Genomic DNA, 25,985 nt, shown 5'->3' with positions numbered 1-25,985 from the left:
ATGAAGACTTTCAAGCTTCACAGCACATATTCTCCAGAGACGGTTCATTATTTATATCACAATCTCCTGTGAAAAGAACACAGTTTGTACATTACCAAAGGAAAAAAAGGAAAAGGCACTGTTTTATCAGGTTTCATGACATTCTAAATTTTGCCTTGCTGAGACTAGCAGGCTGAAGGAATGGGTAATGAGATACAGAGATTCAAGGCCGCAGCTTCAATTAGTCTGATACTGAACTTTTGTGGTGGGGAGCAACCGGAGGGGTAATGAGGTGGAGGACCAATATGATCTCTACGCCCTTGAAGAGCACAGGCCATGTCAAAACCGCAATATATATCAGGTTGACTGTTTCTTGCACCAGTGCATAATATGACACATGATCAAATTTGGCATCCAAAGAATCTCAGAGTTGCCATTAAGTTATGCCTAAAGCCAAATTAAAGCAGAGTGGTGCTGCGGGGGCAGCTCAGGAGTAACAGCAGGCAGTGGTGTGATAAGGCCTCTGCAGAAAGCTCTGACTCAGCCTTTGAACAACCTCCAACACCAAGAGGTGTCGGTCTTAAAATATATATAACAAATAGATATATTTAACAGTGCATCGGCAATCCTCGCGTGAAAGGTTCATTGGCAGACTTTATGCCAAACTGAATAATGCAGAAGACGGGCTGAATAGAAGCACAACTTTTTTGGCACAGTATATTATATAAATATAGTCAGCTGGATACAAAAACACCCTGAGTATGGCATCTCTCGGAACTACAGCTAAAAATTCAAGAACATTTTGCACTGGATGAGAAGGAAAACGAGTTGTGGAAAAGTGACCATGATTGTGTACAGACCATTATTATAGAGAAGGGACAATCAATGCACAGAGGCAGTGTGTCCCGTTTCACCGCCTAAGGCAAAATGGAAAATGCCTGCCCTGCCACTCCTGCTGCTGGTGCCATACCTGCTACTGCCAACACTGCTTTCCACTCCCCCAGCTGCCTCTGCCATGGGCAGAGAAGCAGCGGCAGTATCAGCGACAATTTCAGGCAAGAACTCACCCAGTTTGTTTGAGATCTCACCCAAATCGCATGAGATCTCTCGTGCTTGAGCAATTTCGGGCAAGGTTTAAACCAATACCGGCACCCCTTCTGCAGAGGTGTCAGGGTGCCCATGAAGCTGCCATATTGGGGGTTGCCACCGCTGAGGCAGCCACCTCAAATTTGCCTACTGGATGAGCTGACTCTGCCAATGTGATGTCCTTCAGATGTTGCTGAACGACATATCCCATCGGTTCCAGCCAGCTAATGCCCTTCATGAAACAGCAGCAGCTCTATGAGAAAACCGGCTCTGCAGGAAAACCAGAAAGGTGAAGCGGCAAATTCAATATTAAAGGGAACATGTCGGTTGTTCCTTCTCCAACTATTTTCATTAGGCCGAAACACAGGTTGCTTATATCTGTGGGTCAGTTTCCTCACAACAGAATGGTTGACCCAGTAAATATGACTTTAAATAATTTCATTAAGCAAAATGACCCACAGCCTTCGTTCTACTGGGTGTAGAAACATGTCAAAATGTACCAATTATCTTATTAACCTGCCTACACACTGCGAACATAAAAACAACCACCTCCTTAATCTCCTTGTGTCCCTGGGTTTCGTATCACACTCTGGAGCATCAACAACTGGGCTGAGAAATGTTTCGGGGAAGAGCTACTTATGCAACAAGGGTACCAGCTTTGCCTTTGCGTAATTTTCTTCTACCTGCCTGTGAAGTAGAGAGGCAAGTGAGGGCTTGATAATTGGGTGGGTTCAACTGCTGGGTCAAGACCCACTAGTAGGATGTGGCCTGATCCAAGCTAAGTTGCAAAAGGAGCGCCACCACCACACAAATGTGTGTTAAACAATTAAGAAATGGGTCCCTAGGTGCACATTTAGGTTAAATGTGGATCCTGGGTCTGAAGAGGTTGAAGGTACCTACCCTGTATAATGGTGTCCACACCATATAAAGTGTTCGTGAGACAAATGATTCCTTGAGATGTTAAAAAGAAGAGGTTGTCCTCAAACTTCCTTATTCTCTCTCACATCTCTCTTGATTAACTCTTACATCATGAAACTCCAAGACGCCTGGAATTAATTAGTGGTAGATAAATCAGACACCTATTTCCTTGAACATGCTACAGCTAACCCAAGAAAAATGTCTTGTGAGCTGATCACTCCATCCTGATGCACTCTTCTTAATAGGTCAGCTGCCAGATCTGTCACAGCAGGTGATCAAGATGAGAAATTAGTCCATCAACAAATTATCCAATTCACTAGCCACAGCCCAGTCTGTCCCAGATTCATTCCCAAACATCACATCCCCTCTCAAATTTCAGTAAAAGTGAACCCTTAGTCATGGGTTGTGTTGGATGGCTTTTGAAAGCTCATTCTCACAGAGTATGTACCTGGGTCCTTTGCAAATATTATGTCCTCCAAGAAGTCTCAAATACACATGAGAAGTGCTTCTATTTGCACACTGCTGATCAGGAGGTTCTCCTATCACACATCACAAGCTACTCTAGAAGATCTCCTGAAATTAAAAAGCACCTTTGTCCAGAAATATGGAGGTCTAGAGAAGACCCTGATTCTGGCTTATTATTATTAACAACATAGTGTTCTATAGGCTATCGGTAACAAAACCCAGCACCTTGCCCCCAAAGCTCTTGCCCTCTAAATTTTGATGAGGGAGAAGGGCAACAAGGTGGGAGGAGAGAGGACAATAACAGACAGATGTGAAGCAAAAGCAATCCCATGTGTTATTTCAGCTGGAGATCAGGAGTGACTCCAGACAGACAGCTTTCTATATGGTAAAGATGCCAAAATTCACCAGGCGTGAGAATGATCAGTAAAGAACATTTACACCATATGGGTAGTAATACAGATAAGTGAGCAACCATACCTTACCACACAATAAAACTGCTTGTGTGCATTCACCGAAGGAGTGAAGGTTAACATCAGGATCAATGGGGGTTTCCAAGGTGATCTAGGATAGCCATTATTAACAGACTGCAAATTGATTTTTGCTTCCGATAGCTCCAGCATGCATGAAAACTGCATAAGACCATAAAAACTAAAAATAGCAACCCTATTCTGTTGCAAACAGGAAATGATGGTTCTGTTTAAGATTCTAGCCAGGCTCCTTTCCCTTGGAGAAGACACGAGTCTATTATCTCTGTGAATTGCCTGGAGGGGCTTCTGCAAACCTGCTCAAATAGCTCTTTCAGACTACTGCTACAGGCAAAATGAAAAGTGGTATAGAAATTTATCTAATAAATAAACTCTCAAGCCATGTGTACACTTGTCAACAAGCAAAAATTAGTAATGACCAAGGCTTCAGTCCTTGGAGAAGACATGAGTCTATTATCTCTGCCAATTGCCTGGAGGGGCTTCTATGGAATTCAACAGAAGTCAGTTCTAAGTAAACATTAACATTCCACTGAAAACAGAGAGGATTCAGTTCGGTGCAACTATCTTTTGGCAATGGGTTCAATGGGACTTGGCTAAGGTGACTTCCTCCGTGGATTGAAGCATTTCCATATAAACAAACAAATGAACCATTTTATTATTTGTACCCCGCCCATTTGACTGTGTTGCGCCAACCACTCTAGGATGCTTCCTACAAATATAAAAGAATGATAAAACATAAAGAAATACTAATAAGTAATAAATGCATTAATTATTGCCCTTGACATCATTTTGCATGTTATGCTACTAGAACACATAAAGTAGCATAAGTTCTTATGCCAGCCTGCATGCATTCTCAGTTTCCTTTCCACTATGCTCAGTGCCAGCAGCTGGGCACTAGTAGAAGTCCACAAGGGCTCAAAATGGCCCTCACCAGAATGACCCGGCCAAACCCCAAATCATTACCCTTCCCACTGTCATAGCAGAGGGCGGGTGCAGGTTCTGTTTTTGAATGAGAGCAAAACTCAACTCTCATCCATGGTGGCTCCCCAGTATTGTAATTTGCCCCAAATGCAATGTGCCTACTTATACATCAGTAACACCTAGCCTACAGATCCATGCCCATGACTAAACAGCTGTCTGGAGACTCACCAGGTAGGGTGGTGAGTAGTGTTATGGTGACTGCAGTTGAATAAAAAAAATTTAAATATGATATCATTGTGGCTATTGGGGACACGGGTGCTGGGCCCACTGACAGCCCCATGCTGAGGGCTGCTGGAAGGTTGGCGATATCCTTGCTTTTCTCCACAGTTTGACCCACAATGCTATTTGTTTCCTAAATATAGATTTGTACTGAGGATTTAATCCACAAAGCAGAAATAGTTAACTACTCGCTAGCAGCAGCGTTGTGAGAATGAATTAGCAAGCACATTTGAGATTCAAATCCTCCTATTCAGTTCTAATATGCTCAGTCATAACTTCACACTAGAAGAGTATGACAGACATTTTTGGCATGGATGATATTCTCACAACACTCCCATGAAATATTGGGGTCACGGTGAATAGTTCAACATGGTGGATAGCTCAGTGAAAACCTCAGTGGTGTGTGTGAAAATGGTTGACTTTGAGGAACGCAGGATGGGGTGGAATTTGTTGCCTCCCTATATCCCTACTTCAGAATAAACTTATGCATGACTGCACTGTAGCTAACCCAATGTTCCTCCTTCAGCTACTTTGATGTCGTGAAACGTCTCACATTCTCCTCAAAATAGTACTGCAGACCCCAGCCAAGGAGGTGGGCTCCTAGACATTACAAAGGAACATTTCAGTGATGGCCCTGCATTTTCCAGTGATGTTTAGTTGTATCTTCAGTGGTGAGAAAAAGCATGACTCACAGACACTCTCTATGCACCTTAGCTGGGTCCTGGCATCAGACTATGCCCTTGCCAGTATCTGCTTATTCTCCATGTTCAGAGCAAGCAGCACCTAAAATAAACACATGACCCTCACATGCTCCATGTTCCAGATATGGAACTGAGACCACAGGGACTCAGTAAAGATTAGACCCAGAAAGATGGAGAAGGGAAACTATAGCAGAGAAGAAAACGGAACGCTGAAAAGATAACCAGGTAAAACATTCCTTCTGCCTTCCACATTCATAAGGAAAACACAAGGTAATGAATTCATTTAGGCTCTGATACATTCTTCCAAGAAAATGTCAGAGTTTAATGATACAGGAAGCTGAAAGAAAGGACTATGGAGTACTTCATCTGATTGTGTTTTTCAGTTTAGGAAGATCCCAGTCACTCTCCCTCCTGCCCTGTGCTATGCTATTTATTCTCTCCCCTTCCCTTCTGTCCTGCATGCTCACAAAAGCACAGCAAAAGCAAACAGAATGTTTCAGCTGCAAGGCTACATCGCTCCCAACCATATAGCAATGACGTTCCCATAAAAGATTTACAAGGCACTTCCAAGGATACTTCCTTGATTGCTTAACTCCTATGAGGAAGGGAAACTCGGGACTCAGCCATCTGCTTAATAAACTTAGTTATTGTTTATGGAGAAAATGTTTGTTTGGGGAGGCGGAATTCTCCCCCCCCCCGCCCAATACTGTATCTTTCAAAACATAAGCAATGAAGAAAAGAAAAGGAATATCGTGCCTCTTGTATTTTCATCTCAGTGCTGGATAAATTTGCATCATCTGACAGGTGTTTCTTCTTCAAAAGAACCATCAGTTATGGACCACCACCAATCTCCAAGGCGACTCGTAGCAAGCAAGGTAGACAAAAACGCAATCATCATGCCTACTTCCCCCAGGCCATTTACAATCTTCTTTTATGTCATTTATTACTTCGATTCATATTCTGCCCTTCTTCATTTCCCCTATCCCAGAGTGAGGCACAGATTAAAAAACCGAAGCAACCTCATAAAATGATCTGCAGCAATTAAAGCCATCATGAAAACATCATGCAACAGGATAGTGCTACTATTTCAACCCATTGCATTCCAGTGTTTTCCATGTTTCCCTCCCATTACTGCTATATTCATCCCTGATTTTACTTAAAAATAAAGTTGTAGTGCCAGCCTTCCCAGGATGGACTGAAGGTTATCCTTGCAACTGCCCTTTTAATTAGACGTTTCCCCTCTGTCCAGTTCTTTTGAAGTGGGTTCTGCTTCTTAGATTTTTCCCTCCTAAATTGATTTCTTCCTCTTCACCCTCCTGACCAAGGCATTCAGTCAGTTCTTGTCCTCTGCTTTGGGTGACTTTAATTACTGGTTTCTTCTTTGGAGTCAATGCAGTGGTTAATTTGTTTTATTTCTAATTTATATTTAATTGTTTCAAACATGTAAGGTGTTAAACAGTTTCCTTAGGGAATTTATTTTATTTTATTGGGGGGAAATCTTATCCAGTTGAAACTTTTTATTAGAATTGGAAACCTAAAACAGAGCCATGGGTTTGGTTTGCGTTTTATAAAAGCAGCTTCAGGCAGGAAAAATCTGAAGCAGAAAGGCAGCAGGATTAGGTAGCTTAACCGCCATGGGGTTCAGTATTAGCAAAGTCACTTAAATAATACAGAAGAAGTCCAAAGAAAAAAGAAATCCTTATAATACTTTACTGAAGAAACAGAACAAAATGGTATATAGTGGTACCTCCGGTTACAAACTTAATTCATTCTGGAGGTCCGTTCTCAACCCGAAACTGCTCGTAAAATGAGATGCACTTTTGCTAATGGCACCTCCTGCTGCTGCCGGCACGTGACTTCCACTCACATCCTGAGGCAAAGGTCGCAATAGGTAGCATCTACTTCTGGGTTAGCGGAGCTCGTAACCCGCAGCATCCACAAGGGGACGGTATGTAACATGAGCTTCCACTGTATCATTGGGCAAGGGGGGCAGATAAACAAAGAGATTTTGTTTTTCTTACTTTAGGCCTTGTACATAGTAGGGAGACATACAACCAAGCATACAGAGGAAAAACTTCCTCAGAACTACACAGCCAACCAGAGCATGTGCTAGCTCAATGAACATCGTGTCACTCTGCCTGGTTACTAAGCAAGTCCTCCTCCACCACCCTCTTGGTTAGTTGGCTTACTGATCATTACTTATTCCGTTAGACAGGTTTGTTAAAGTGAGGTTTTCAAGTAGAGTTCATATACTGTTAGTGAGATATAAGAATTATATATCAGAATTAACCCTGAAGTCACACACTGAATGATATTCCAATATCCTAAACATGTGTTTGAGCTCACTTAGAACCCAACTGTTTCACTACTCCAAATTCCCTCCTCTCAAAGTTGTTTTTCTTTAAAATTAAAAGAAAACAAAAAGTGCTGAGGCTCTAATACACAGTTGCACCGGATATGCAGTTGGCATGCAAAACCTGAACGACTCCAAGAACCCTTAAGATGTTATAGGGTTCCAAGACTATGGTTGACCTGTATCACAAATATCTCTTGTGTCAATTAACTTATAACATACTTTCTACTTTGGTCAATTCCAGGAAGAAAAACAAAGTTCTGTGATTCTGACAAGGGCAATGATGGCTCATCTGCGCTTAAGCAGTTTTGCAGGGCCAAATTAGGTGTGACACAGAAGAGCCATGATTAAGATTTCCTGTGAGCTTGCTTTGTTTGTTTTCTTATTAAATTGCAAACCCATGTGGCTGCTTTGAGGATCAGCAAAGTAGCACTCTCTGGGAGAGGAAGTTTAACTTTTATTTCCCTTGTCCCCTTCCTCAGCCAAAGGCTATGTGCACACTATAACACACATTTGAAGTGCATTCTCTCCCCAAGAATTCAGGGAACTGCTGTTTGTTAACCAGCGCTGGCCCAAAACATTTTGGCACCTGAGGCGAACCACAAAATGGCACTCCCCTTCCTCCCAGGGAAGGAGGAAGGAGTGAAGATCACCAGGAACAAGAGGTGGGGGATAAATATCTACATCAGGATCTGCCCTGTGGATCCTGCCATCCAAACCTCAGCTTGCCTCATGGGTGGGCCGGCCCAATTGTTAAGGATCGCTGGGAGTTGTAACTCTGTGAGGGGTAAACTACATTACCCAGAATTCTCTGAGGGGAAGAATGTGCACTTGAATGTGCTTTAATGATTTAGTGTGTAAACAGCCTTAGCAACAGCATGAAGCCGCCATTAGTTCTGCTGAGGCGGGGAAGGTACAAATGTCATAGCTGTCTCCCCCTACATCAGCCCATGTTTTATATGTGCAAGATCCCAGGCTCCACAACCTTGGGTGCTCCAGGTGAAGAGGCTCAGATAGCAGGAGCCAATGTGGTGTAGTTGTTAGTGTGTCAGACTAGGACCCGGGAGACCAGGGTTCAAATCCCCCCTCAGTCATGAAACTCACTGGATGACCTTAAGCCAGCCACTGCCTAACCTACCTCTCAGGTTTGTTGTGAGGATGAAATGGGGGAGGAAGAGAACCACGTATGCCATCACCTTGAGCTCCTTGGAGAAGGTGGGATGTAAAGGAAATAGAATAAATTAAATTAAATAAGGCTGGGGAAGATCTCTGCCTGAAACCACCGAGAGCTGCTGTGGGTTGGAGTAGCTGAGAGTAAAAAACCAACATTTTTGGCCTTGATGAATGGCCTATGTTCTCACTCAACTCCCTTTACTTAGGGACATCACGTACATGTTCCCATATTCTTCAGAGTATTTTTCCCCTCTTAAGTTAAACTAAGAACCATGGGAGAAGCAGTGTGCTTAGTAACAGGTAGATAAACATCACAAGATGACCTAAACAAGATCACACCTCCTTTCTCAGGCCAACAAACTAGCCATTCCTGTGTGCCAACTATTCCACCACCTTTAGCCATGGAATAACGGGTAGGAATGCCAGCTCTTTGGTGTCAACACACTGTTGTCCTACTGCAGCAGCAGCGGTGCAGCACTGATACTCTCGTTGCTCTCATGTATTTTTGCAAACAAAAAATAAATCTGCCCTAGTTACAATCAGCTAAAGCCATGTCCCCTGAATTAGCAGCAGGACAATATGAAGGGACAGTTGTTTTCAGCAAAAGTTCCTTTCACAAAGCGGTTACGCCGGCAGGGTAATCCCTTTTCAGTGCCACTCAGCTGGTGATGAAACCTTAAGGCAGTGCCTACTGAGAAAGGATAGAATTAAGCATCAAATATTCACTAAAAAGATGTTCTCCAGTGTCCTTTGAGTGGTGATGCCTTGCTTTCTGCTTTCTAGCAGAGGGGCCTTTGGGCAGCTTTGTTCCCAATCTGTGTCCCAAGGAATTTCTGAAACCCTCTCTCAAAGGAAATCTACTTTCCTTCCATTTTTTTCACTGAAAGGAAATCATCTAAAAAGCAAGCAGCATAATGCACCAAAAACAGATATGGATTTAGTGTCAACACCAATAAAGGCTAGTTGATGGTTTTGAAATCTCTGGGTAGTAATCGATGCCTGATACTTGCAGGGTGCTATGACACCAAAACTCCTCTCACATTTCATCTTCTGTTTGTCACTCAGTGGTCTCATTTGCACATCACATTAAACCTTCGGTCAAATTAACTGTGGTTAAATGTGAATTTGCAGTATTCTGGTGCATTCTGAAACTGAGGGTGCTCTGCTCCTGCCTTGATGCTGAAGCACTGCTGGGAAACACAGAATCATAGAATTGTGGAGATGGAGGGTCCCCAAAGGGGCATCTAGTCCAACCCAATGCAGTGGTCTGGCACCGTGTGATATCTGATACCGGCTCATTATTTCTTTCCCCCAACAAATCATGAGACCAAGTCAAGAACAAGGCTTGGTTACTCTTCAGGGTTTGCTTGCAGAGAAACAAGCCCAAATCCCCCCACTCCCGTGGAAGGAAAGTTATGGAGACAAATTACAGTATCTGTTTGTGCTTTAACTTGCACACCTGCCAGAAATAGCCTGCAGATTTTTGTAGCATAAATGAGAGCTCATGAGAGCAGGGATGGGGAACCTGTGGTCTTCCAGATGTTGTCCGACTCCCAACTTCTATCCATCCCAGCTGACATAGTCACTGGTGAGGGGTGATGGGGGCTGCAGGTCAACAACATTCAGAGTGCCTTGGGTTCTCCATCCCAGCTATAAACAGTTAGAAAGAATATATAGGTTACACTGCAGGATATATCTTTAGTTATTAATGCCAGGGAGCAATGATCCACATATCCTTCAATTTTGACTGAGTATAGCACAGAAGTAATTAGACTTCATGCTAATCTAATCCTATTTGTAACTGCTATTGCAACAAACCACATGCTTAACAGTGCAATCCAACGCATGCTGACTCAGAAGTATTGAGTCCAGTGGGACTTATTCCCAAATAGGTATGTAGGATGAGTGGGATGAGTCTCATGACTGGAATGTAGAAATTGAGGAGTATACAACCTGCTCAAAAGGAATAGACCAAACAGAAAGAGAAGAGGAGTAGCATTATATGTAAAGAATGTATACACTTGTGAAGAGATCTATGACCCAGAGCATGGAAGGCAGATTTGAGAGTATATAGGCAAAAATTGTAAGAGAGGGAACAGATTCCGTTCTGCTTCCAAAGTACGACTGTACATGCAAATAGGACCTAGGGGTCTTAGTAGACCACAAGCTTAAAATGAGTCAACAGTGTGATGAAGCAACACAAAAAATCTAATGCTACTCTAGGCTGCATCAACAGAGATCTATTGTCCAGATCAAGTGAAGAAATAGTACCGCTCTATTCTGCCTGGACTCCTGTGTTCTGGGTGCCACAATTTAAGATGGATATTGACAAGCTAGAACATGTGCAAAGGAGAGTTATCAATATGTTAATGCGTCTGGAAATTGTGCCTTATGAGAAACAGTTCAGGGACTTGGATATATATAGCCTGGGAAAGAGAAGACTGAGAGGAGATATTACAGCCATCTTCAAACAGCTAAAGGTTTGTCACATGGAAGAGGGAGCAAGCTTGTTTTCTCTTGCTCCAGAGGGGAGAACCAGAACCAGTGGATTCTAGTTAAACGAGGTTCCAACTAAACATGAGGAAGAACTTTCTGGTAGTAAGAGCTGTTTGTCAGTAGAACAGACTCCCTTGGAAGGTGGTAGACTGATTCCTTGTGGGGGGGGGGGGTAAGCAGAGGTTGGATGGCCATCTGTCATGGATGCTTTAGCTGAGATTCATGCGTTGCAGGGGGCTGACCCTTGGGATCCCTTCCAATTCTACAACTCTATGATTCTATGAATAGAATTGCTTCTGGAAAAATCTCTCCCATTGAAATTAGTGGGAACTTAAAGTGTTTAGCTTTTCTGCAATATTAGAAGAATTAAAGCATATGTTATTAAAGGATAAATGACATAAATATGCATAAACATCTTATTTTTACAAAATGCAATTCTTCTAATAGCAGAATTGGGCATTTCAAATGCACTGCTAGTCATAAACTGCACAGCCTACAATAATAATAGCCTTTCATGTTATTGTTGTTTTTAAAAATACTATAAAGGTACATTCACATCAATTGTATAAGTAACAAGCATGGTGATTTAGGCTCCAAACCCTGCAGTGCTGCTGAATGCTCTGACTGGCTCCTCTAGCCTCTCATGAAAGGAGATACTCTGAGCCAGAAGAATCAGTCTAAGATCTGACTGCAGCATTTAGTGTACAGGGAACCCTCACTAGCGTCGGCTGGGGAAGGAAGGGAACTGTCAGCTTACTGAGAATTAGAGAACATGGAGAACTGAAACTACAGACTCCAAATGTGCAAAAACACACACACACACACACACACACACACACTTCATTTTAAATAAAATAAAGCTAACTCTTCTCAAAGGATCTTGAAGCTTACTACTTCCTCAGGCATTTTCTGAAACTCCTGCAGTAGAGCAAAGGTTTCCATTAAGTGTGCAGCAGAATAGGTGGGAAGGCATGGACATCTCTGAAATTTCTCTTACAATGTAGGAAGCCATCAGACAAAGGTTTCTATGATCCTCAGAATGAAGAAAATCTGTTTACTTTCATTTGTATGGAGAATCCTGATGACAAACTCTTGCATTCCAGTACTTTCCAATGTGTCTATGTGCATTTTTCCTGACTCAACTTGTGAATATTTTGTTGTCTTAAAATATAGTTGTATTGTCCAGTGTGGATTAGCAAAGAAGCATTATGGCTTTTGGGGGCCACTGCCCCTTTAGTTGAAAGCTCCCTCTTTGCCCATTTCTTATATAGCTACATCTGCCCCTGAAATTAGTTGTTCCTGTTCACCAGTATGATGTTGGCATTCCTGCTCTGTAGAGGACACACTTTGTAGCCAGTGCTGGATCTTCCATTACATTCTGTTCTGCAGCCGGGAGTTACGATTGATCTGTAATTTTTGTGGGGGGTATTATGAGTGCAGTTGTGAAATTGTGAACAGCCAGAAACTTATTGCAGCAGAAGAAATTGCTTTGAAAGAAAGGGGGTGAGGACAACCATGGAGAGCAGCAGAAATAAGCAGGAACTTTGCTGTAACAGAACTTACTTCTGAGTAAACCTATAGTAAGAGGGGGAACGTATTGCCAGGGTTTTATTTATTTAGCTGGTTTCAAACATTTCTATACACCTAATCATGAACAGCATCATCAACATTTATTACTTATACCCCACCCGTCTGGCCAGGCCTCCCCAGCTGCTCTGGGCGGCTCCCAACAGAATATTGAAAACACAGTAAAACATCAAACATTAAAAGCTTCCCTAAACAGGGCTGCCTTCAGATGTCTTCTAAAAGTCAGATAGTTGTTTATTTCCTTGACATCTGGTGGGAGGGCGTTCCACAGGGCAGGTGCCACTACCAAGAAGACCCTCTGCCTGGTTCCCTGTAGCCTAACTTCCCGCAGTGAGGGAACCGCCAGAAGGCCCTCAGTGCTGGACCTCAGTGTTTGGGCTGAACGATGGGGGTGGAGACGCTCCTTCAGGTATACTGGACTGAGGCCATTTAGGGCTTTAAAGGTCAGCACCAACTGTGCTCGGAAACATATTGGGAGCCAATGTAGGTCTTTCAGGATCAGTTTTATATGATCTCAGCAGCCACTCCCAGTCACCAGTCTAGCTACCACATTCTGGATTAATTGTAGTTTCCGGGCCACCTTCAAAGGTAGCCCCAATGCAGAGTGCATTGCAGTAGTCCATGTGGGAGATAACCAGAGCATGCACCACTCTGGTGAGACAGACTGGTAGGTAGGGTCTCAGCCTGCGTACTAGATGGAGCTGGTAGACAGCTGCCCTGGACACAGAATTGACCTCCAGAATGACTCCCAGGCTGTGCACCTGGTCCTTCAGGGGCACAGTTCCCCAATTCAGGACCAGGGAGTCCTCCACACCTGCCCGCCCCCTGTCCCCCAAAAACAGTACTTCTGTCTTGCCAGGATTCAACCTCAATCTGTTACCTGCATCCATCCTCCAACCGCCTCCAGATACTCACACATAAACTCAGCAAGAAAATTACATCCATAAAAAAACACAATGTATATCACAAATCAGCATGGCTGGATCATCTCTCAGGGAAAGCCAGGCTTAACAGGTGAGTTTTAAGCAGGTATCTAAATGTCAGTGGTGTAGGTACCTGCCTGGTGTGCATTGGAAGGGCAGGTGCCAGCACACTAAAGCCCAAGGTCTGAGATATAAAGAACTATGGCAGGATACAGCACTATCAAGAGTATTTTTATACTATAAAAATAGTATCTCTCCCAAGACTCAAAGTGTGGAAGCAGCCCTGGTCTTCATAAAATGGTACAAGGTCTATCTATCCTTTTTCAAAGTGCCAGAGGTAAGTCCAATTACATTTCAAAGTATCTTAGTTTGGCTAGATTGTTCCAGCAGGGCTTTTCTAAAAAGCTATTTTAACTATCTACTGTCCCTATAGATATTTGGGGTACTGAGCACAGTTTTCAGACACCTAATAAAAATGAACGATTAAATAAGCCTTCAAGGACTTTGGGACATTACAGTTGCCAAATCTGTTTTACCAGAAAATATGCAGTACGGTCCTCTGTATGCTTTATTTGAAAATAAGGCATACTTTTATGCTCAGTGATGCCAGCTCTGTAGCTAGTAAATGTCTTTGTGGTCTAAAAGTTGGTCAGTAAAAGGAGCAAGAGATCTAACAGAAGAAAAAATTAGGGACAAGAATAGATTCCTAAGATGGCCACAAAAATCTACCTGCAAAAAAACTCCAGTTCCAGCCTACATAAATCATGTTCAGAGAATAGAATGTTTTATAACCAGGTGTTTCATGTCCAGAGGAAAAGAGAAAAAAGAATTCAAGCTGCTTCAGGCAGATGAAAGGTCAAATAGAGATAATCTGTACCTTTCCTTTATCAGACAGTATTTTTTGGCACAATCTTCTATTGGTTCTAAAAGAAGATTGGCAAAAGGCTTTTCAGGCTCACAAGGGCCAAATCTTGGCCTGAAGCTTCACCAGTAAAATAGGCTACATTTCACTTCATTCCCACATTAAAAACCATCACCGTGTATTCAGTTAAAGAAAAAGTATTATCTCCTTCTAATACACAGACAGAATAGAGGGCATTAAAGTAACTTGTAACTGACAGGCTAAGAAGAATCTGGTTAGGGTTCCCAATTTTCATAATACAGGACGGGTGCTGTCTATTTATCTTTCCCTTTAAAACAAACCCAATTAAAGGGGCCAGTCAGCAGTCTGGCCCATGATTTTCATAATACAGCACTGGTTTTGGCAGTGCGGAACAGGGGGGAAACGTTAAAGTATGAGCTACGTATGTGCTTCAGTTTGTACAACAACAAAAGTTCATTTAAGGACCGCAATACCACTAAGACTACCTCTCCACATATGAACAGACCCAGACCCTGTGATCATCATCTGAGGCCTTTCCTCGTGTTCCTCCTTCACAAGGCATCTGGAGGGTGGCAACATGAGAACAGGCCTTTTCTGCAGCGGCTCCTCATTTGTGAAATGCTCTCCCCAGAGAGTCTCGCCTGGTGCCTTCATTACATCTCTTTAGGCAACAGGCAAAAATGTTTCTCTATAACCAGGCCTTTGGCTGATTAATATTTGTGGCCTATTAAATGTGTTTTGGGGGAGGGGGGTCATTGGTTAGTTTTTGTTTTATTATGTATTTTGTGTTCTCATTTTGTATTTTCATATTGTGAACTGCCCTGAGATATTTGGACAAAGGATGGTAAAATAAATAAATAAATAAATAAATAAATAAATAAATAAATAGCCAGCCTTATCTTCTCTGTATCATTCCAATTTTAATGTATTTGCTGCCGAAGTGAGCAAAACAAGCCTTATAATTAAGGCAAACACCTGTTCAGCTTTTCCATGAAATACTCCAGTGGAGGAAACACCAAACTGTGCTTAACTTATTTGTTACACTATCCCAACAGTAAAGAGACTTTCCTAATTTTCAAAATCTTCCTAAATTTTAAATTTGTCACTTTTGTCCTCCTTGTATAAAAGTAATGCAGATGATAATCACTGAGTCTTATAATTAAATTAATCAAGGTAACATGAAAACGACATTATCTTTCAGTCTTCTTACCAGTACCCAAGGACAAAGAGGTAACACTTTGTTTCTTTGCAGAGATAAATATTATCCCTGTGGAACCCCCTGCAGTAACTTCACCAGATCTCAGCCCCACAACCTGCTTTTGTGGCAAAGATCAGCCCTTGAATACATAAAGTAATAGAAATAAAGTCTCTTTTCACACGCGGAGAACATTTCCCTGCTGACCTCCAAACCACTCATCTGGAATTAAAGAGCATCAAGATCAGAAAGTGAGGCACGTAACTTTGATAAAGGTCAAAACAAAAAAAATTCCTTCCAGTAGCACCTTAAAGACCAACTAAGTCAGTTCTTGGTATGAGCTTTTGTGTGCATGCATGATCGGCAAGTCCTAGGCTCTGTGGTTTAACCCACAGCGCCACCCGCGTCCCGTATTGCGGTTAGGACAGACAAACTAGATACATGCATGCAGAAGGTCCCAGGTAAGGCTGGGAGAGGCTCTTGCCTGACACCTTGGAGAGATGCTGGTGGTCAGTGTAAGCAATACTGCTCTTGATGCTTCCTATGTTCCTACATAGGATCAGGAGTTTTTCAGATGGAACTCAGAACTCTGCTCCAGGTGGGTACCATGGGTGTAGCCAGGATTTGGGGGGGGGGCAGAATCTCAATTTGCTATGTATTTTTTTCCCTATTGATTTGAGGGGAGCAGCTGCCTTCCCCCCCTTGGCTATACCCATGCTGGGCACTATTGCCATTATAAGAGAACAAGGGAGGCGTTCATGGTGAGCTCCGGCACCGCTTTTCCTAAAATAATAGCGCTGCAAAGGATTATCCTATTTTATCCTCACAACAGCTCTGTGTACTAGAAATCCAGTAAGTATCATGGGTAGCAATGGATTTGAACCCAGGTCTCCTGTGTCCTTCTAGCATGCTTTTGACTACATCACTCTGCTTCAGCAACCTATCTATCAATCGGTCCTAGCTGCGTTCATTCCAGATTAATGTGTGTGTGTGTGTGTGTGTGTGTGTGTGTGTGTGTGTGTGTTGAGAGTGAAAGAGAGAGATTTAGATATACCTTTAGATTTGCCTATTTTTATTTTCAAAACATCTTCACCAGTCTGAATGGCATTCGGACAAAGATGTTTATTAGCTGCGGAGTGGGGAGTGGGGCGGGGGCGGGGAGAAGCAAAAATAAAGCTTGCTGATTTCTCTGCACTGTTGTTCCTCGATCCCAGAGGGCACCCACCCGGGGATCAGAAATCCGTAATGGGAATGGCACATGCCTTACACACGCGCATATATATGGGCCATGCAAGCACACACAGGCAGGCAAGATTGGCAGCATGGTGCCATCCTCCAGCAGTTCCGGAGCAAAGCGAGTCGGAGGGGGTATAGCGAGGGGGGAAAGCGCCAGAGAAAGGGGGAGGTGAACTGGAATCCCTCCCACCCGCAATCTTCTCCATCAATCAGACGGTGCCTTGCCGGCAAGCCCCAAGGAGCGAAATCAACAAAGTCACGCTTCCTAGTCACATGCCCAATGTTTTCATCCTATTGACTTTTGGCAGGGTTTCCTCCTCTTCCCCACGCCCCCACACCGCTTGCTATGTAAAGCAACGACCGATCCGGTCGTGATGTCTCTCTTCCCCCTTTCCAATCTCTACCCCCCCCCTCTTCCACCGCCATCACAGCCACATTTTGCTACCAGCAACGGAGGGAGGCGGGAGGAGAGAGTAAAAAAGGAAAAGGGCAAGGAGATGGAAGTACTACGGGGTGGCGGGGGACTACTCTAGTAGCCGGCACAGATGTGGGGACAGGATTCCCAGCGTAGGTCAGATGCTCTCTGGCAGCGGCTACCTGTCCAAATAAAAACCCTCAAGCGATTGTGAAGTCGTCAGCCGCGAATCTGCAGGGCTCGCTTCCCGAGGCAGCAATTATTGCAATCTTGACACTTGATTTTATACTTGCTGGTGTGTGTATGTATGTGTCGTCCCCCTTTGCTCTCCCCACCCGCCTTGCAGTTACTAAAAAGCTGGCTGTTGGAACTCACCACTGTCACCGGCGACACCATATTTGCTGAGGAGGCTTCTCCCGCAATCCTTCCTTCGCCTTTGTTTATAAAGCTGGATCTGACTCCGGGGTGCCCAGAGCTTCCCCTTTAAATAGGACCCGGACTGTATCTATTTCTCTCAATGCAGATTGTTTTCTCGGTTCTTTTTTAGAACGCAGTGACGTCACAATAGCTGGAGCGAATGCGCGGAGAGAAGGGAGCTGGGGGCGGCACCTCAGCGTGCGCGTTCCCTCCCCTCCTCCGGAGAGATAACTTGCTGGGGAGCAGACCCCGGGCAGGGGGCTGTCCCTATGTGAAACCCGCCTCTCTCTCTCTCTCTCTCTCTCTCTCTCTCTCTCTCTCTCTCTCACACACACACACACACACACACACACACACACACACACAGCAAAATCGACTTTCTTTTTCACTGGCTCCAAATTTCTCCCATCGTCCCTTCAGCGGCAGTGTATGTCCTAAATTTATCCAAAGTTGGCGAGTACCATGACAAAATCAGCAACAGATCAAGCAGGTGACAGGCTGTGGGAAAGAAAAGTCAATCTACTAGTTTGGAAAATGCAACAGTCACTGAGCACTGATCCACGAGTGAGGGTCACGACGCCACGGCGCCTGTCTGTATGCTGATTTAGTACGTATCCGTTTCCGAAGAATCCTAGCTTGGGGGCAGAGAGAGAATAATATTTTGTCTCCCCATCTTTATTTCCCAGCTCAGCATGTTTACTCACGCTCCTCTGAGATCGAGGAGCTCGCTCCCAAATTAAATTTCAGAAAGTTGGCGTTACAATTGCACATTTCCCCTGACAATTTCCATAATCTACTAATTGTTTGCTTCTTATGCTTTCATCTGACCCAGTACTGGAAATACATTTAGGAATGGTGCAAGATGTCACATAGCAAGTCCTGTATTAAAGTTGTAACCCTATGTATGCGTTCTGAAGAGTTTGTCCTATTGAACTCAGAATTGCTTCCAATAAATCATAATCATACATGTGCTATGGTCCTGTACTGAGTTGTAGTATCTAGATTGTTATAGGTGTGTATTGCTGTGCTTTGTTTGCATTATGTCCTGATATGAATTCATACCTTGCATCTTCAAGACTCACAGATTCATTGTGGCATTAGATTTCAGCAACTCTGTTGTGATTGATATCTCTAAGTTTCTGGCATTGGTTACAACAGAGGGTGCTTCCAGGTGGAGGTTTATTGTGAAATCAGTGCACACAAGTTTTTTGCACTGTCAGCATCAGAAGGCCATCTTTTACTTTTTCTTCTTCTTTTTTTTACATTTCATACAGATTTACTTTGGAAAATTAGCTAAGTAATAACCCTTTATACATCCACAATAATTAGTTTGTTGAAGCTCATTATCACATTTTTGCAGGGTGGTGGTGATGTTTTGATGGGCAGTACCTAGCGACATAGAGGGACGCAGGTGGCGCTGTGGGTTAAAGCCTCAGTGCCTAGGACTTGCCGATCGAAAGGTCGGCGGTTGGAATCCCTGCGGCGGGGTGCGCTCCCGCTGCTCGGTCCCAGCGCCTGCCAACCTAGCAGTTCGAAAGCACCTCCGGGTGCAAGTAGATAAATAGGGACCGTTTACCAGCGGGAAGGTAAACGGCGTTTCCGTGTGCGGCTCTGGTTCGCCAGAGCAGCGATGTCACGCTGGCCACGTGACCCGGAAGTGTCTCCGGACAGTGCTGGCCCCTGGCCTCTTAAGTGAGATGGGTGCACAACCCCAGAGTCTGTCAAGACTGGCCCGTACGGGCAGGGGTACCTTTACCTTTACCTTACCTAGCGACATTATCCCTACTTCCATTCATGGGCGTAGCCAGGATTTTTTTTGGGGGGGCAGGCCTTTTGTTGGGAGGGCAGGTCTTTTGTTGGCTGGTGGCAGAACCTCAGTTAGCTATGTATTTTTATTTATTTTTATTGATGGGGGGGCCGCTGCCCCTCCCTGCCCCCCCCTTTGGCTATGCCCATGCATCCATTTACTCCTCACGTGAACACACAACTTAGCCATTGTGCTTCTGGCAACCTAAACAACATGAGTCTGCCTAGTCCCACCAAATGCCATATGCTGAAGGCACACCAATATTATTATTATTATTATTATTATTATTATTATTAAAATTTGTATACCACCCTTCACCTCTAGATCTCAGGGTAGTTCACAACATAAAAATACAACATAAAAAACACAAAATTAAGAAGAAGAAGAAGAAGAAGAAGAAGAACCAGTAATTCACACACACACACACACACACACACTTAAAAGGGTGTCAGCTGCTAATCAGCCAAAGGCCTGGTTGAATAGGAACATTTTCACCTGGTACCTAAAGGTGCATCTGCACTATACAGTTAACCCATGTTTATACAATTTTAATAGTCATAGTTTCACCTACCAAGTAATCATGTGAACTGTAGTTTACTCAATGAGCTACAGTTTCCAGGACCCTAAGCAAGTTACAGGTCCTGGGGTTCTTTGCAGGAAGGCGTTTGCTTTAAACATGCTTTTAATGCATGTTGTGGATGCTGCCCAAGTTCAGAGGACCTACTCTTGCAATATCTCAGCACACAGGGAGGATTAGCTTAGAGGCTGTAAAAGCAGCACATAGAGACTTAGAAAAAAAATAATATAGGGGTCTTGTGCAAGGCACTTTGATCAGGATTTCAGTATAGGTCAACATCAGTCTTGTGTAAGACTTCTGTATTATTACAATGGAAATGGGTGTTGCCTCCATCCCACAAAAGTACAATATTCCATTTTGCCCATTGTGAAGCATGATAGATAAGGGGCTTGAAATATTTGCTCTCGCCAACTTTTTGTGAGAAATAAATGTCTATGTGCACAGATACAGAATTACCTGCATGCATGCCTGCCCAGACCAGGAACAGGTAGTGGAGGGTGGGAGAGTAATGACTGGGGGGAAGGGCCAGAAAATTAAGCACAGAAAGAAAAGGACCTCCCACTAGTATGGGAGGGAAACAGTGGAATACCTATGGAGAAAAATAATAATTTAAGGCTGAAAAAACAAAGTGGAAGGATGATTGTGTGCCAGTCATGCTCACAGAAGAACTGGACCTGAATTTTCCATTTGTGGCAAAAAAGTCCTGTCTGGAAGCACCCACTAAACCTTATGAAATAATATGTGATAGTCCTTAATGTACCACAAGACTCTGTCTTGCTTTTGTTGCAACTAACTAACAGGGCTACCTCTCTAGAACTTATCTGGGTGTTTGACATTTACATCATATTTAATGTATTTGGTGCAAGATACAAAATGTATTAACCATGAACGTTGTGAAGTTAGTAGAAAATACAAGTGACAAATGTAAAATCAGCCCTTGAATGTTAAATCACATATTTCCTCTTTTGGACATATATTCCTTCTTCTGAAGCTCTTGAGTGAGGAGAACTTAATTGGCCAATTGAGAGACAGCCTTTTAACTTCCTCCATGACTGACAGATCTAGGAGTTACCCAAGCAAATATGTTCACCTGTCCTCCAATCTAAAAACATGGGACCCTGTGGATCAGGCCAGTGAATCCTGTTCTCATAGTGTCCCAACAGATGTCTGTGGGAAACACAGATGAAGGATCCAAGCACAAGAACACGCCCCCCTTCTGGAAGTTTCCAGCAACTGGCATTCAGAAGCATTGCTGCTTCCAGCTGTGGAGGCAGCGCTTGGCCATAATGGCCAACAGTCAACGACAGCCTGATCCTTCATGAATTTGTCTAATCATCCTCCTACGTCATGTAAATGATTAATTGTGGATGTAATTATTCCCTTTTCTAGAGCCAAAGGTGGCAGCCCTTTGTGATGCAATTAGATTTCATCATCACAAAAGTATGCTGTGTTCAAAATGATCACCCTTCCAAAACTAACCTATTTATTCCAAACTCCCAACCCCAATCTGGATTCCCCCAACCTAACTCCAGAAGTGGCAGAAAAAAACTATACTTGTTTATTTGCTCACACAAAAAGCCAAGAATAAGCCCCAAATACCTGCTCCTCCCCTCCTCAGAAGGAGGATGGGGAATCCTCAACACAGAATCATATGACATCACCAACCAAGTACGCCACATAATTCCGTATGCACGAGAGGATGAGATGAAACAATGGGTCCACTGGGAGAGAGAAACCATCAAAAACATCCCCTCAACAGCACACCCATTTCTCCAAAACAAGCTAAAGTAAATCCCCATAACAATGAACAGGTTCACACAGAAGGGAAAAGTAGGCAAACTATCCCCCTCCCTGCTAACCCTCCTGGCCTATCACCCACTATTCCAACATGCAGCACAAAATCTCCAGATAAAAACCTGGCAAGCCAAAGGCCTACACTGTCTAAAAGACTTCTACAAAAACAACAAACCCATACTATACCAAAACAAGAAATACAAGAGAAACTAGGGGACACCCAAATACCTTGGCTAACACACCATTCAACTACATGCCTTCTTAAACAACCCAGCAGTAAAATCAGCAGCCACTAGGCCCTTGTCCACCTTGAAAACATTTTCCTGACAGCAAAGGGACACAGTAAAGGGATGGTATCCACAATATACAAAATACTGTTCCAAAATCCCACAAACCCCTTTGACCCAATCAAAGAACAATGGGAGCACGACATAGGCTTTGCAATTAACCCCACTCAGTGGACTAGAATGTGTTCTAAACCTCCTTTTAAGTCCGTATTAGCCAAAAGAAGAGAACTCACTCTGAAACTCACCTACAGGTGGTACTTAACACCATGGAAACTGGCGCTGATGCACCCAGGAACCTCACCAAGATGTTAGAGAGTCTGCACCTCCACAGGCACATACCTCCCCATGTGGTGAGAATGCCCTAAAATTCAACCCTTCTGGGCAACAGTCCTATAAGAGATATGCAAAATAACTAAATAAGTACTAGGACTCACCCCAGAACTGGCCCTCATGAACATCTTCCAAGATCATAATGCCCACTCCCATTATACAGTGGTACCTCAGGTTAAGAACTGAATTCATTCCGGAGGTTTGTTCTTAACCTGAAACTGTTCTTAACCTGAGGTACCACTTCAGCTAACGGGGCCTCCCGCTGCCGCCGCACCAGCTCAGCCCTCACTTTCAGTGTAATGTTAAAATGCCATACACTTTGTGGGATGGGAGGAGGGAGAGAACAGGGTACCAACTGGCTCCTTCTGTGAAGAAGAAAAAGAAGAAGAGTTTGGATTTGATATCCCGCTTTATCACTACCCGAAGGAGTCTCAAAGCGGCTAACATTCTCCTTTCCCTTCCTCCCCCATAACAAACACTCTGTGAGGTGAGTGGGGCTGAGAGACTTCAAAGAAGTGTGACTAGCCCAAGGTCATCCAGCAGCTGCATGTGGAGGAGCGGAGACGCGAACCCGGTTCCCCAGATTACGCTCTTAACCACTACACCACACTGGCCCTCTGTGAATGTCAGAAGAGCCCAGTTGCATCAAGCCAAAGGCCCATCTAGTCCGGAATCCTGTTCTCAGTGTGCCCAACCAGATGCACATGGGAAATCCACAAGCAAAGACCTGAGTGCCAGCAGTGCTCTCCCCTTCCTACAGTTTCCACCAACCGACATTCAGAAGCATATATTACCTCCGACAGGAGCCTTGGCCTCCATGAATTTGTCTGATCTTCTTTTGAAACTGCCCGAGTTGACATCTTTATGTGGCCTTCCAGAGCCACGGGGACTGGTATATAACTCTGCCTCAGTCACTGGGCTGCAGGGTGCAGCGAGCAAGCCCTACTTTTTGAGGGGAAAGGAAATATCGGGGAGGAGCACTTTTTAGAAAAGAGTGGCAATAGAAGATGAGCTTCAGGCTCTTTGTCAGAGTCTGTGCTCAGCATCAAAATCCTTTCAGCTGTGAAGGGATAGGGGTGTTTTTGAGACAGAGAGAAACAGAGCCGTTTTGAAGAGGGCCTTTTACTGCCATGCAGTCAGGAGGAAAAGACTCTTTTGATTTCTTTAGCTTTGGCTGGATTTGAAATGACCTTTCAAGGTCTGCTCAAAGCACATGTACATGGATATAGGTCTCCAGGAGCAGCTCACCTAGGCTTTCTAAAAGAGTGATCATTAATTATTATCATTATTATTTACTATTTCCATTTCTTTGACTTGAAATCTAATCTGCCCTTCCTTTGTGTCTGTCCCTTGGCACTCCACGATGGCACAATACAAAACAAGCCTAACAGAGCTACCAACTTCCTTTGCATTTCTTCTAACTTAATGCTGCTCCAGCAACATCCCAGGAACTAGCCATAAATCTGCTAAGATCAGGACTTCTTGCCAGATATGATAATTGATGCGGGAACAAACTGCACCAAGCTCCTTTAGTGCTATGGTGAAGCTAGTCTTATTAGAAGCCATTCTGTCGTTATTAGTATCATTTCGGCACACAGAGTCTGTCCCGCCTGACTTAATGGCTTTTGTGTGACACTTCTCTCCCCCCCCCTCACTGTCATCAAAGAATACTGCTGATTGTTCAGCTGTGGGTGACTGACAAAGAGATCCGAGACTTGCTCTTTTCCGTGGAGCCTTGCTAGACTTTTCTCATGGTTATACATCCATGAGGCTTTCAGCAGTCCCCATGGGAACATCACATGAAAAAGAGAAAGAAGAAGAAGAGAGCTGATGCTTTGGGTCTCCATTTATTATTTTATTTTTTTGTCTTCCCACAGCTTGGTTTCCATAGCAACAGAGAACTGTGGCACCATTGTGGAGCTGTAATAAAGTCTGTCTCCAACCACTTCACATTAATTTAGCAGACTTCGCCAGCTGAGATACCTAGGGTGGATCAATACCTGAGATACCTTGGGTGGAAGCGCTTAACTGAGGCTCTTGCAACACCAGAACAAGTCGGATTATGGAATCTGCTATCTGTAAGAGAACATTCCATGCTCTTTAATATCTATATGAAGCCGCTGAAAGTAGTCATTAGGAGCTTTAGGGCAAGGTGCCAATAGTCTGCTGAGAACATTCACCTGTGTTTCTTCACAACATCTGAATCAGGAGAGGACACAGTGGTGAAATGGATGAGGAAAGACAAGCTGAGCTTGAATCCTGGCAAGTCAGAGGCTCTGTGGGCGAGTGGTTCCCGTGTCTGAAAAAAGGTCAAGTGCTTGGAGGTGCCCCCAAAAGTTTGGGGGTGCTTCTGAATCCAGTTTTGTCTCTGGAGGCCCAGGTCACTTCAGTGCCTTTTACCAGCTGCAACTTGTACAACAGCTATGATGGTTCCTGGACTGAGAAAACTTGGCTACAGTAGTTGATGTGTTGTTTACTTCAAGATTGTATTACTGCAATGTGCTCCATGTGGGGATTCCTTTGCGCTTGATCCAGAATGGAAGGCCCAGTCAAGTTAAAGCTTTGTGGCAGAGCCACCTAAAATGTGATCATGCTACAAAGGCATAATAAATTAATTTGGCAAAAAAAGTAACAAACTAGAGCCCTTGACTTAAAGGTTCAGATGTGAAACTGTTGCAGTTGCTCCCTATAGAAAATGTCTCACATACCAATAATTAAGCTAATCCTAAATCACCTGTGTTAACCATGATATGTGAGAATTACCTACAATAAAAGACTCATTTTCTGTGCAATTACACTACCATTAAATCAAGCATAGCGCTAAGGTGAACATTGCATCAGCACATGGGTTTCTGCTTTCACAGTGGAACATTCTTCTCCTCTGCTGTCCCACCTAGAGATCCCTATATTTGTAATGCTTAACATCTTTGGGGTAATATTGATCATTTTTGATAGAGTTTTAGAGTCCGCTTTTTTTCTGTTCATAAGCATAGGGAAAAGAGCGGATTACATCAGCATAGAACAGGGGTCTGCAACCCGCGGCTCCGGAGCCGCATGTGCCTCTTTTACACCTTTGCCGCGGCTCCGGGGCGGATACTAGCGAGGGGAGGAGGCGCATTGTGCGCCCCGACACTCTCCACTGTGGCGGGCGCTGTACTGGCTGTGCCGTCCCATGGGGGCGGTGCGTGTGTTAGTCGCGCACCATCCCGACGTCACCTTCCCGCCCGCCCGCCCGCCCGCCCGGTACATTGTAAGGGGCATGTACGCTGGTCACTGCATTGAAAGGGGGCATGTACGCTGGTCACTGTTTTGAAGGGGAGTGAAGAACACACACACACACACAAAGGTAACTTGTTAATTTAAAGTTTATTTCTATGAGGAGGAGTAATTCTGAGGGGTCAAACAAAGAAATAATAAAAAAGTGACAAAAAATGTTATTTTTATAATGACAAGTTTTACGGCTCCCAGTTTTTTTCCCTTCGGAAACGGGTCCAAGTGGCTCTTTTTGTCTTAAAGGTTGCAGACCCCTGGCATAGAAGATGTTTTATCACAAACACAGAACACAACATCTATGCTAACAGCATTGCTGAAAATATACAAGACAAAACAACAATTACAGAAAGTGAATCAATAATCAATCTGCTTTCATCCTCTTTTGGTTATGAAATTATTGCTGTG

At 43.8% G+C, this 25,985-nt stretch overlaps 1 protein-coding gene and 1 long non-coding RNA gene across 5 annotated transcripts in view; one reads left to right on the top strand and one right to left on the bottom strand.

The window, feature by feature from the left end:
* The window catches only part of TMEM86A (transmembrane protein 86A), a 217,064-nt gene extending 199,442 nt beyond the window's left edge, over positions 1-17,622 (bottom strand). For all 4 annotated transcript variants that reach the window (XM_083723672.1, XM_083723671.1, XM_083723673.1 and 1 more), the window contains exon 1: positions 17,471-17,622. In XM_083723672.1, the coding sequence (XP_083579798.1) occupies positions 17,471-17,491 (21 nt within the window). In that variant the 5' untranslated portion in view covers positions 17,492-17,622. The remainder of the gene's footprint in view (positions 1-17,470) is intronic.
* Positions 17,623-18,038: 416 nt separating this feature from the next.
* On the top strand, positions 18,039-25,099 carry LOC310837385. Its single transcript, XR_014560515.1, has 2 exons — positions 18,039-18,119; positions 24,185-25,099. It is a non-coding gene; the product is annotated as an uncharacterized lncRNA (long non-coding RNA).
* The last annotated feature ends 886 nt before the right edge of the window (positions 25,100-25,985 follow it).

The sequence above is a fragment of the Podarcis gaigeae genome, assembly GCF_964106915.1.
Source record: "Podarcis gaigeae genome assembly, chromosome: 1".
Lineage (NCBI taxonomy): Eukaryota > Metazoa > Chordata > Lepidosauria > Squamata > Lacertidae > Podarcis > Podarcis gaigeae.
The sequence above is the reverse complement of the archived record's forward strand: the minus strand, read 5'-3'. Positions and strand labels throughout refer to the sequence as shown.